At 40.0% G+C, this 13927-nt stretch overlaps 1 protein-coding gene across 3 annotated transcripts in view; it reads left to right on the top strand.

Moving 5' to 3' along the window:
- The window catches only part of LOC120568706 (la-related protein 4B-like), a 49447-nt gene that overhangs the window by 3840 nt on the left and 31680 nt on the right, over positions 1 to 13927 (top strand). For all 3 annotated transcript variants that reach the window (XM_039816381.1, XM_039816383.1, XM_039816382.1), the window contains exons 2-3: positions 1380 to 1513; positions 13519 to 13672. In XM_039816381.1, the coding sequence (XP_039672315.1) occupies positions 1433 to 1513; positions 13519 to 13672 (235 nt within the window). In that variant the 5' untranslated portion in view covers positions 1380 to 1432. The remainder of the gene's footprint in view (positions 1 to 1379; positions 1514 to 13518; positions 13673 to 13927) is intronic.

Raw genomic sequence — 13927 nt, forward strand, 5'->3', positions numbered from 1 at the left:
AACGTTGGCTAGCAGTTAGCAGGGTTAGCATGGCGCCGTTAGCAGGCACCAGTCCGGATTGCTTTACTGGCGGTGTCTCAATTGTTTTTGCGATTAACCAACTCGGGTACTCCATTTAATTCAGTGTGAGTACACAAATGAATAAAATGTCTGTCCATGTAGCTGTGATAAATTAGCCTGAAGCTATTGCTTAGCTACCTGTTCAGGAGGAAATAAGCCAACTCTGCGTCCTTTTGGGCTCTAAGCTGTCTCCATCTTTCAAATACATCTCCAATATTTACCAGGGCTTTGTAATGTCTCTGGTCTCTGTTGTTTTTGCACAGTCTCTTTTTGAAAAGCTGTCTGGAATGTGTTTGGGGACACTAGTTGTTGCACTATGCCCATTAATTGCACTTTCTTGTTCTATGCTCTGTTGCACATGTTTTGTATGTCTTGTTATGACATTTTGATATTCATCAACTCAATAATCAAATTATTTTAATAAAGAAGTTGTTTCAAGTTGTTTCAAGTTAAAGTACACTTATTTTTTTTTGCAGGCTCCTCATTAGGGCCACAACTAGAAGTTATTTTTATTATTTAGTAATCCACAGATTATTGTCTTTATTAACCATTTGGTGTGTAAATTGTCAAAAAAAAAGATTCTAGAGATGCACCAATTGCAATTTTCTTGCTCAAGTCCGAGTTAATCCCAGTTTTCTTTTTCTTTTCACTTTGTATTACGTGAAGCATGTTCTGATTTACTGTAAACCAGTGAACAGTATCCTCAGGCAACAGGAAATGCAACCTATTTTTTTCAACCCTTTAAGTGAAGGTTGTGCCGGTGCAACACCGTTTGTTTGGTTACTCCCGTTTATAGGTTTTAAAATCTGTTAAACCTGTCTCTTCCTCTAGCCTGCCAATTGAGCCAGACCATTGTGTTAGCAACAGATTACTTTTCACATTTCCTTGTTACATTGGTTTGAACGTTTCCTTTTTTAGAAGTATTGTTTCGGTGTTTTGGCAAGAGTGTGCCAGTAGAATTTGTGTTTAGATAAATCCCCAGGTCAGGTCAGCTGAAGAAATGAAAGGGGGGAGAGAGAGGGGGGGAAAGACATGCAGCAAAGGGCCGCTGGTCAGAGTCGAACCCGGGACCGCTGCGTCGAGGAGTAAACCTCTATATATGTGTGCCTGCTCTACCAACCGAGCTATCCGGGCGCCCAGTTTTGTTTTTATATTTTAATGTTCTCCGGTCCCCGACAGGCTTTTATAAAGTAACTATCGGACACTGCCCCCCCCTGGCCTTTGTCATCATACACGTGTAACAACTGATATTGAGCCACAGTTCTGTGATAAAGACCCATTCTTGAATCTTGTTTGTCTCTCTCCCACCCCCTCTGTAGCTTACTTGGTGACACAGAGACTTCTCCCTGAGGAGCCAAGAAGCAGACGGCTCATGACTTCTGACCAGGACACGAAAGTTGTAGCCGGACCACAGGTGCAGCAAGTACAAGAGGCAAAAGAGAACTCTCATTTGGTGAGTTTTTACACACACAGATGCATGTTTTTCACATGTTGTGCTGCCGAAATTTGTATGCATCTTATTACATTTAAGTCTTTCCAGTGACCATGAAAATCCCCAGAAGGTTTTGAAGTTTGTTTAGTTGTAGAAATGTATTAGAAAAGTGTAAAATATCACAACAAATGGGTAAGGAAAAATCATTCATCAGTCATACATAAGAATAACATTATAGTGAATCATTTCCTCCAATACTGTCATGGAAGTGGTTGGCAGTACAAACATCAATCATAAACAAATGAGTAGATTAGCAAATAATGATTCAGTAATATGTTGTGTTGGAGCGTTTCCCATTACGGTTCGGTACTATGGATAAAATCTTCATCATGGTATGTTGTTTTATATTTAGGACCCGAGCACAGACTGTTGCGAGGACCCGATGATTGAAACCGAAGGAATTCAATGTCAGAAAGTCTGAGAATAGAGATCTGATATGGGTCTTGGGCTCATATAGCGCCCTCCCCCCACCCTGAGCCGTTTAATGAGAGTTAAGGCGCCGACACACCAACCCGATTATCGGCCTTCTGGCGAGGTCGGTGACTCGAGTCTGTTCGGTGTGGTCCGTGCCGTCGTCAGTCGGAGGAGCCGTCAGGCCTTCATTTGGGCCGATTTGACATGTTGAATCAGGCAGTCGGACTCAATGATCAATCTGATTGGTGGAGTGCTAGCCCTTGACTAGCGAATCGGTGCACGAGAAAACCGGAGCTGACAGCGCCAGGTATCTTCTTAGTACTAGCCATCGTATTTTCTTCCGTTCAGCGAGTAATGACAACAACGTTCCTTCTTTTCTGCCGCCTGCTGTTATGGAGGCGTATTACACCTCGCGCACGCGCAGAACGTACGCTTGAGTCGGCGTCGCTTCGGTGTGTCCGAGGCACTTTTTGGTCCGACTTGGGGAGACGGGAGCCGAATGATCAGTCCGACTGCCTTTTCTGCCGTCTGGTTGGTGTGTCGGAGCCTTTACGACACTCCCGTAGACGTCTGTTGTAATCTGAGAATGCGGAAGTAATGCACGTCGTGGAGCAGCTAATGGTTCCAAATACTTGATAGTTGAATAGCATTGAACCCCATTCATTGTCCATGTTTCCGAGGCCCGCTCGCTGGTAAGTTGATCACATGACTGCATTTTTGGACATTTTAATGTTAAGCATAGCTGACCTTTTCATGATTATTTTGTGTAGCCAGTTTAAGATCATTTTTATTGTGAAATAACTACTGTAGTTAGATTATAAGTCAAGTCAATAATTGCAGTTAGCTAAGGTGAGCAACGTTTCCCAAGCTAATGTTAACTTAACTAGATGTCAGTTACCTAACGTTACACTTAACGTTGCCTTACATTAATTGCAGTTATTGGCGTTTTGTTGGCATACAAAGTTTATCTTCCGTTATTACATTTCTTGTTAAAGTTGTTAATTGTTGCAGTGAATGGTAGCTTGCTCGACTAGATGACGTGGCTAGCTTTGTATCTACGAAGGTTTTTCTTGGTTAATTAATAATTTAAAGTCATTACTCGCATTGGTTTTTTTTAGGCAATACATAAATGACTTGTGATGTCAGCAGCATGAATGTGGATGATCACAGTAAAAAGAGCGTTGTGCAGGTAGCTTATTACTTCACACATTTTTCTGTTGCAGCGCTGATGTGAAAGCTTTGGAGACCGACCGCAACAAGGTGTGTGTGTGTGTGTGTGTGTGTGTGTGTGTGTGTGTGTGTGTGGGTGTGGGTGTGGGTGTGGTTTCGTGTCTGAGGTTTGTCAGTGAAAGTAGTGACGGCAGGGCCCGGATCTAGCACAAACAACAACAACAGGAGTGGAAGACCAAGGCTGTCTGAACAGGAGTGCTCGGCTGCGTTGGTGAGGTGTGAATACCTCATCCATGACATCCAAGTTTTGGCCTGTGTCCTGCCCGATAGCGTAGTATGCCTATGAAAACAGACTTGCCGTGGAAGAATGCAATGGCTAATTAGAACACTTGTATTCATTTTCTGGCTTGCTTTATGCCATCTTTCTCTCTCTGTAAGAGGTAGGGCTGGGCAATATATATCGATATTGTGATATGAGACTAGATATCGTCTTAGATTTCGGATATCGTGATATGACATAAGGGTTGTCTTTTACTGGTTTTGAAGGCTGCATTACAGTAAAGTGATGTACTTTACTGAACTTATCAGACTGTTCTAGCTCTTCTATTATTTGCCTTTTTCCCAATTAGACACACATTATGTCCACATTACTGATGATTTTATGTGAAGATATTTTGTTAAAGACCCAATTGTCAACCCTAGGATATCGCCGCAATATGGATATTGAGGTATTTGGTCAAGAATATCGTGATATCGGATTTTCTCCATATCGCCCAGCCCTAGTAAGAGATTGAATATTTATTTATTTATTTATTTTTTTGAAGATTGTGAAATGAAAAACCTGGATATATAATACAATAAAATGTTTTGTTAAATGCAACTTGTTGCCTCGTATGTTTTGCACTATTGACCATACTTCTTTCTTGGTTCAAATTGAGCTGTTGGCATTCATTGACACTCACTTGTTGTGCATATTTATCTGATGTTACAGCAGCAGGTTATGCATTGAACAAAAATATATATATATATATATATATATATATATATATATATATATATATATATATATATATATATATATATATATATATATATATATATAAATAGAAAATAAACAACACATGAATGATAATTTATTATGTAATATTACTGCTGCATTGTGTATGTTGCATTTTACAGTTATTATAATGTTGGGTAGTTTAATCTACAGCGATATGGATAAAATGTAAATGTGGTGTCAGAAAACAGCCCAGTTATGTTGTTGTAAATTGACAAAATATTTTTAAATGAAATGCCATTAATGCAAATCTTACAAAAATCCAATATAGTAACTGCTGAGGAATTTGCAACATTCCTCACAATGGTCTTATTCAAGTATAGATGTCTCATGAATATGGAAAAATCTCACAGTATACATCATATCATATAAAGTCTTTGGAAATGTAGGAATCAATTGCCAATAGTAATTTTGTTCAAACAGGTTCTGATGCCCATTTTCTAGAAGTTTCTCATTGAGTTGACTTTATTAATATTTGTCAAATTAACATTTTTGCTTTTTGTAACCAGACAAGCAGCAGATTGGAAGGTGAGATAACTGCCGCAGCCTGCTTCTAACTGCGGTTGATTTCCCACACTGATTATATATAATAGAGAAGTGTGTGAAGCAGAGAGAAGTAGCAACTCATGTAACTAAATAACCATGACCTGTTTTTGTATTTCTTGCTTTCCATGAGCCTGTAGTGGCCCCATTGATCACAAACGTCACATTATGGTCCTGTTGCTGTTAAGTCTTTTGCATCTGCCAAATAATCCACAGTTAAATATTCATTCTGTGGCGTCAAGTCATTAGTGACAGCATCTTTGATGTAAATCCATCATCTCTATTTGTGATGGGTGTGTCTAGAATTACAAAAGGGCACCACCAGACATTTGCCATTATAACTAAACCCAAGTCAATAGTTTTCATCCTTGTAATAGAGAGGAAACATCCAGCAGAGTTGTCGTAACTATTATTTTGGAAACTATTTTTTAGAAATGTTGCCTCAGTACCCACGTTTCCTCTGAGCTGATAGTTTAGTGCTCTGCCTGTCGTCCTCCATCCCAAAGACCAAACGATATCTTGTTGCAGTCATTACTGCACTTTGTCCTTGGAGGTTGAGGTGATGTAAATGGGTCTTTATGAGGTGCGGAGGGAGGTGTGTGACGTTTGTGGGCAGGTGAACTGAAAGAAGTACCTGTTGAGAACTGGCTAAAATAATGAATATACCTGTAGATTAAACCTGGTAACTTACTAATATAATTGAGCTTAAAAAAAAGTCAGGACAACATAAAGTAAGGCATAACACAATGACACTCTCCTGTGTTTTTACATTTGTATTTTTGCTGTTTATTGAAATCCTTTGGACATACATGCAAATTATAAACATTTGTCCTAGAACATGTTTATTACTAGCCTAGAAATCTAGACGCACCCTAGTGGCAGCAAATTTATTCTGCAGCCAGGGGGGTCCAGGCACTCTCCGTTGACTTGCGAGCTGGAAAAACCAAATTTTGGTCAGGCCGATCACATCGTGTATAGAGTCGGTGGGCGGGCTTATGGCGGCTGCTGCTGGGAACAGCGGTCTTCTGGAAGACTTTGAGTTCAGCTTTTCTTTGAGAAAAGAACAAAGAACGGTACAGAAATCATTCTTAAAAAAGGAAGATGTGTTCGGAGTTTTTCCGACCGGATACGGCAAAAGTTTAATCTATCAACTAGCTCCGCTACCTTCTTCGTTGCTCTGCCTGGTTGTAGCCTATCCTATTACGTGCAGAGGGAATTTGAAAGCCAACCGTTTATCCCGCCCCTCGGATTGAGCTCAGTCAATGGTGAGTTCCCAGACCCAACATCTTGATGTGGGTCTGGCTTGTCGGGCTAGTTTATTACCACTGACAAACCAAATAATGTTGTTCCAGATTACCAAAACCTATCCGGGGAGTAAAATTTGCCATGTCTAGCTAAGAAATGTAGCGTCTGTGCCGAAAGCCTAAGTAAAAATGAAGCAAAAACATCCTAGGGTTCAAAGTGTACTACAATGAGGAAGTCCTATTGATTCTAAGGTGTCTCTTTTCTCACAGACCTCTCTTTTGTATGTAATTTCACATCCCCACAGGCTCCGCAAATCATTTGCACAGGCTTTATAGGTTATGATTCTGCCAGGGTTGCTGCACAACCCTGCTGGTTTGATTGATGGTAGCACATGTGGCACTTTAGGAAAGACCGACTGGGCTAAATACAGTCACCAGGGTGGGTTATTGCACCAGCCTTCAGCCAAATATTGTAAATTCTGGCTGTGACAAGTTAACTTGCCCCCTCTACCAGCCACTTAATAAACTGTCGTTTAGATTTCTGGTTCTTTCCTAAGAAAAGAAAGTTAGACCCAAAGTAAGTCGTGATTTATAGAAGCTGCGTAAACTAGATTTAAAAAAACCTTACTTTAACAATATTTGGCACCAACGCTGGCTTTAGGTGGGTAAGTGTTCAGGTTCCAAATCACTCCCAGTTTTGGTTGCAGTTAAGTTTCAGTCTCCAGCGCTTTAAATCATTCTTCCTCGGATCAGAGATCATGCTTCTTTCTGTTTTTAGAGAAAAGTCTTTCTTGGGCTCAACACTTAATTTAGTAGTGATGGTAATTTACGACTGCTGCTTTAAGACAGAGAAGATGAATTGAGAAAGTTAACCTATGTCCGTCACAAAGCGAGCGCAGGGATGTGTCTTCATGTTTCCTTGATGGGTTTCAATCAACCTCTTCAAATAGGAAAGAATGTGGAACTAAGGAAATGGGTTATAAATAAGCGGATGGCCTTCAGGCAGAGAGTTATTATTCCGGAGCGCTCCGAAATTAGGAAATGGAAAGATCCTGCTGTCTTCCCCCCAACTGTCATTTACACACGCTCAAGATTGGAAAGAAGATTGGCAGTGAAAAGGAAGAGGCCAACTCCAGTGGGCAAATGCTTCAGGCTGTAGGTCTCATTACAAGCCGGGATAAGTGGTGGGAAAAGCAGTCAGAGAACCAAAATACTGCTTCCAGGGTTGACTACACACAGTTCAGGATGTAAAGTTCCTGAACAAATTCTGACATATTATAGAAAATACTTAACTCCACACTAGGGCTGGCCACCAAACGTCGATACTTCTATGGCACCGGAGAAAAAAAAATACCCGGATCCTAATGAGTATCAAAATTATGTATCTTTCGGTGCCAAATTTCGGTTCTTAAAGCGTCTGAGCACGTAAAAGCAAGCTTATCTGTCCTCTCTGCATATTGACACAGAGCAGAGCTCGACCCACGCACATGCGCGCAGTGGTGCGGATGGAATAAACTACGTGGGCTCTGCAGTTTTGTTGAAGTCACGGCGATGCTGATAATGGTTTCAGGTTTGCTGCGATATGATATTAATGGAGAGGCTGCGGTGCTGTTGATTTACACTTCCTCTGAGACAAGCAGGCAAACACAGTGGTTTCTGTGCCCTACTGACTGACTGACCGACCGGCTGAGGTTGTAAAGAAAGGCAACTTTACTTCTACAGCACCTTTTCAGCAAACAAGGCAATTCAATGACATTCCTTTGCACTTAAGTTAGTTCTCCATTAGTTCAATGTTGACAACAGAGCAGTCACCAAGTTTATTAAAGGTTTGTGTCATTATGCAGTTTGCACTAAAAAGTCTTTGTTTACATTTCTTAGCATTTTAGTTGGTTAAATATTAGCCTGTACACAATGCCATGTGTTTATTTATTTATAATATGTTCATGTTGTGGCAAAAAGGTTTCTCTTTTTTTGTGTTAATTTTTAAAGTTGGGATTGATACCAATCCTGAGTATCTGACTGGTGCACCCCTATCCAAAAGCACAACCAGTGTTATTAATGTTACTCTGAGTGGGCAGTGTTACCAGATTTTTTTTTTTATTTTGATAACTGTTGATTCACAATTAAGGTGGAAAATAAGTGTTGTGTTTAATGTATTTTTGTTGATGTATCGTTAAGGAACCGGTATCGAAATTGACATCCCAACACTGCAAATCTTTCACCCCATCTGTGCAGTAAATGGTTAAAAACGAATGTGTGTGAAGTTTTACTTAATCGGCCATGTAAAGTGGTTAAATATCAGTGTGACATAACATTAGCAGCTGCATGGGGAGAAGTTGAGCTATTTAAGTTTCTTCTGGTTTTTCAGAGCTGAGCATTTTGTTTCTGCGCCCATATTTTTTTTATTACTTCTGCATTCACACACAAAGCATTTTTATACTTGCAAATGCCCTTTAACTAAGAATTCTGGCTTGGCTCTTACAGTAACGTTCCCAGATGAAGATCTAATACCAGTTGGAGTCTTTTCTTTCCAGCTTTTGTCTGTAACTGATTTAATTTTACATGCAGGGCTGTAAATAGGTCATGTTCAATTTCTGCTCGGTTTCTAACACATATGTCCAAAGCATATGGTGCATCATCTCTGTGTGTATGCATGTGTGTGAATAAGGAATGAGTTGGAAAACACACGGGTTTGGTAGCACCACATGGCTTGTTACCATGGCATCAGTTTGATTTGGGGCTACACTAGATTTTAATTTACTAAGAAGATTAATTACTGGATCTTACATGAGCTGTATTCTTAATTTTAATATCTACTTAGTGTGCCGTTTAAATATTTCCAAGTTAATATTCCATAATCAATGATTGTGCCAGTTTAATTATGTTCTACAGTCATGTAGAAATAAGTGAGAATTACTGACATTTTGTGTGTCTTGGTTGATTTTTTACTTCCTGTGGTTCCAACACTGTTCTTTCATACGTTACGCATTTTGGAAATCTTAAAGTATACAGACAGCAGCAGAGCAGCATGTAAAGTGACTAGTCTATAAGCAAAAAAAGTTTAATATATAAAGATAACCTGGACTGAACGACAACTTCTGTGCAGAAGTCTTGTGCATTTTATGACTTAAAAAAAATAAATTAAAAAAAGTGTGGGGTAGGCCTGGGCATCGTTCAAAATGCCAATTCCGATACTGGTTCCTTAACGATACATTTTTCAGGCCTTTTTGTTGCTATTTTTCAGTGTGTATTTCCTTTTTGTCATTTTTGTTGCTTTTTGCAGGACTTTTATTTGTAACGGAGTACTTCTACACTGTCGTACTGATACTGTAAGTACAGGACTCTCCACCCGGACACACACGTGTTTTCTTTGGCCCCCATCCCCCCCTGTAAATTATGCCTATGGAGCTGGGGAATATGCCTGAAAATCAATAAAGATCTATAACTATATTACATTAAAGTAATACAATTGTTTAGTGCAATAAACTGTTTTAACTGTCATGTTTTTTATCAGACAAAACCTTAAGTAAGGTTTTTGTTTGGAGTTTCTTACTACAAACTGCCTGGAAACATTTAATTTTTACTTTATAAAAGGATAACATAATATCACAATGAGTTTACCTAAAATTGGTGAACAATATTTTTTTTACTATTATCTTACAGTAGCAAGATAATCAGACTGAATTCATTAAGACTGAAGCACGCTTATATTAGAGACAGGCCTTCATTTCTAACTCTGTTTAGTGATATTTTAGTACGAAGCCTCCTTTTTCTGATTTGCTCCCGTTGGCCCTTTTTTAAATTGCTGTAACTGCATTACGCTCGCCATACAAACACTTCCTGTATTGGTTTCAAATTAAGTTTCAGTGGACGATTCAGTGGATTTCTAAACAGATTTTATCGTAAGACATTAGCAGGACTGTGTTGTGGAAAATTCAGTGTATTGCACAGTTTCCATACAGTACTTACAATGTAGTGCTACATTTTTGTTGTGGCACTTGTAAGTTACTGCAGAATAAGTAAGGCTGAAACATATCATACTTTAACCAACCTTAGCAAGTTACAAATCTGTCCAGATGTCATTTTTAGTCAACACAAAAGCTGCTGTTACTTGTAGAAAAATCCCAATACAAGAGTTGTCATTTCTGAAAGTCGATTTTCAACAACCTTTACAGATGTATCGATCTCACACATGCCATTTGCCGATTTTGTGGCCATTTTCCCAGCAATTTGTTCATGAATGTAGATGGATAGCTTGTGGATTTGAAGAAAGATGATGTCCCCATTTTTAATCCTGCATTCAAAGCTCCGATTGACTGGTGGGACTATTTTTCCCTTTAGTGGAAACTGTCGTTAATGAGCACACAAAGCCTATTTACATCAATGAATAAACCAATCTGGAAAAATCTATTTTTGCAGTCTTAAAAAAAACTGACTGTTTTGGAAAGCATTTTTCATAATAAATTTAATTATACATGGCTTGCTGTAACCACTACAGGTTGTTCATAACTTTGCTTGCCAGTGGCGTGTTTGTCATGTGACTGAATTGGTAAAACTCCATCGTCTTGAACCACTTCTGTTGATGCTAAATTAGACTCATGCAGCAGGAAATGGTGCACGGGACGAAGCATTTTACAGTAATTGTGATGCGTTTGACTCCCGATTGCTCAGCACCAATCTGGCCCGCTGTTCCCTTCAGCTCTGCAGCTGTCAGAGGGAAGATGAGCCTCAGGTCTGCAGACGGACAGATAAGTCCAAGTTCAGCTGTTTTTTGTTTTCTCCCCTGAAGGACTCTTGCATGTCTGCCGTCTTTCTGTTTTTGTCTGCGGCTGTGAGCTTGCCTCGATCAGACAGGCAGGGCAATAAACCCAGCGCTACACCGGCTGCTCTACGATACGACACTGACAATAACTTGTCTGTGTCCACGCTTCATGATTAATCTCATCTTCTCGTCTCCTCCCAAAATACACCCTCAATCAGGGAAGCGGATAACCTTTTCCTCCTCCTTTTTTGAAGGAAGGGAACATTAAAAAATAAATAAATTCAAAGGTCAAGTGGTGGCCAGAACGAACACATATCCGGTGATGTCAGCAACAGTTTCTATGGCAGCAAGCTCGGACAGGAGTGGGAGTTTTTCATTAGAGCAGGGCTGGATTAATAGCAGAGGGCGGGGATGTGTGTCTTTCTGGCCAGACACATCCTGAATGATTTCGAAGCGCAGCGTTTGTGAGATGTGACCCAGGAACAATGTCTTTTGCTGCTCATCTTGTATTAAGTCAGTCTTATCTCCTTAACTTTTTCCTTTTAATCGTTCTTTTTTTGTTTCTATATTTAACTCAACTGTTAAAGGATTTCCCAGCCTTTCTTTTGCCTCAGCAACTCGACTCGTTAGCAGAATAATCTATTTAAACCGAGGCTCGAGGGCTGATTTAATTTAAGTGATGCCTCCGGGTTGATTTAGCACATGGATCACTGGAGCAGGCTCAGGTGTGCAACCCAACACTCCCTCTACAGCTCCAGTATTTTGCTGGAGAATGACTCAGTGCTACAGCAACAAAACAAAAGCCGAGACGGCTGCTCAACAGGAGCAAGACAGCCAGTCAGCTTCTGCAACGTCAGCCTAGCCCACCGGGGCAGTGGAGCCTCAGTGCTGTCATCAGATTTGTTGAATCAACCCAGTAGATCGGAGAGTGTCAGTGCTTGTGATTTGACGAGGATGATTTAGAGAGGTGCGGTGGTCGCAGCTTCACTTTAAGGAGCCCGGCTTAAGGCGTACAATGTTGGTCGAGAGTCTCCCTCTGCCTGCCTGTGGAGATACTTAGTCTGTTTATGTGTGTTAATCATGGATTGGATGCAGTGGAGCCTTATATCACCACCGTCAGGAAGCGCCTGGCCCGCTTTGCCTCAGGACTTCAATGAAACGCTGGCTCTGACCACGGCTCTGGGTTACAGTCTGTTAGCCTGTGAGACATGCATGCTCAACTGCTGCTTTGATCCTGTGAGTATGTCCAGCAGGCAGCTGACATTTAGGGTTTGGGATGATTGATGAGTATCTATTAAAGGATTTCTGTTGCGCAAGTCATAAAACTCATTAAAATTATGGACATTTCTGTACCTTATTTACTTGTGCAAAGATTCAGTTAAGGTGACAGTCATTCCCTCTTTTTCTTCCGTGTTTGCCAGTAAGCTTAGCAAAAAGGAAATTACATGGGTCATTAATTTCAACTTTCAGTTATGTTTTAGAAGATTTTGCTAGAATTGTTTTCCTGAGTATGCTGTCTAAGTGTAGTTCAGCAACATGTTCTTTGCTGTTAAGCAATAAGAAGCCACTGGTTTCCTTGCTGATCTGCAGACACTTGTTCTAACAGGTTATATTGTCAAATAAGCAAACACGACGATTGGTTGATTTGATAATTGCATTAACGAGAAATTTAACAGGTGTTCCTAATAATCCTTTAGGTGAGTATGTGTGAAGCACCTTTTCAGTTTTTTTCAGCTTGCATGGTGCGATGAGTGAAAATTTAGTCAGATGTTGATAGAACTGAAATTGCTTCAGAACCAATACGTAGGAAAACTGTCTAAATATAAATTAAATAATGTAAATAAATTGTAAAGTAACTATATTCTTACTGGCAAAATGTAAAAGGGCATATACAACAGTAGAACTTATGATATCCCATAACTGTTTTAACTGTTAATGGATCCTTAAGCAGGTCAATATCATATCAAACTTTAAATAACTAAAGACATTTGATTTCAATGCGTCAGTCTTGTTTTTATACACAATCTGTTGCATTGTGGTCTGTTTTCCTCGTCCACAATTTCACTGACGGGTTAAAATGTACAATATGTGAATTTGTCAGCTTTCCGTAGAGTGTAATAATACGTTGTATATTGTATTATATTTTTATATAATTACTAGAACATTCAGTACGCTCTTAAAGGTCCAATGTGTGGGAATTTCTCCCATCTAGCGTTGATCATATATCTCAATCAACTCTCTCGCACCACGCAGTTCAAAGTACGTATTACAGCTACGGTAGCCTTCACGCTTCAAAAAGACGGTCTCTTGCTCTTTTCAATATCCTTCTTTTTCTGGGCGACGAAGAAGACTCCTGTTCCTGAATATTTGGGGTTTTAGAATACGTGTGGTCCTCCATGTTTCCTTCTACGATACCTACAATAGCCATTAGCAGCAGCTGTGAGTTAACCATGGGACAGCGAAAGGCGGAGCAGTATGTCCTGTATGTCCCTTACCGGCTAACGTATTTCAAGATGGCGCATGAATATGGAGCGTCTACCCCCAGTTCATGCAAATGCAAATGTAAAATTTCAAGCCAAAAGGAATACTTGGAATTGATGGTGGTGGTAAATATTCATGAAAAAGGACAAGTTTGTGAACGGACAACACAGATTTACACTGGACCTTTTTAATGAGTAAAAAAAAAAATTAAGTTCAATGACTTGGTGGATATTTTTCTTTATCATCATGCAGGTTTGTGTCGTTGACCTCTATGATTAATGTGTTCTTTTCACAGGAATCCGCCAAGGTTTCAGACCTCAACCCCAATGCGAAAGCATGGGCCAACCACATGTTTAGCCTGGACCACAGCGGGAGTGCGGACACCACAACTGCTGCCCTGCAGCCATGGAAGGAAGGCTGCGATAGTTCGGCCGACCCCGGCCCAGAAGGTTAGCCAAGAATTTGGGATACAAAATATGTTGACCGCTTCTATGCTAAGCATCTGTTTTTTTGGCCATTTCAGCAAATTAAACAAAATATAAATGCACTGCATCGGCAATACACATGAGTAGTAAGTCAACAGAAGTAATCTAAATATGGATGCAAATAGGATTCAAAAACAGTTGTTTCACTTCTCGGGGATTGCTCATCTACCACTGCCTAGAGCGGTTAGTTTGTCCGTGGTATTGTGTGACTTTAGTGTT

The sequence above is a fragment of the Perca fluviatilis genome, chromosome 11 (assembly GCF_010015445.1).
Source record: "Perca fluviatilis chromosome 11, GENO_Pfluv_1.0, whole genome shotgun sequence".
NCBI classification, from domain to species: domain Eukaryota; kingdom Metazoa; phylum Chordata; class Actinopteri; order Perciformes; family Percidae; genus Perca; species Perca fluviatilis.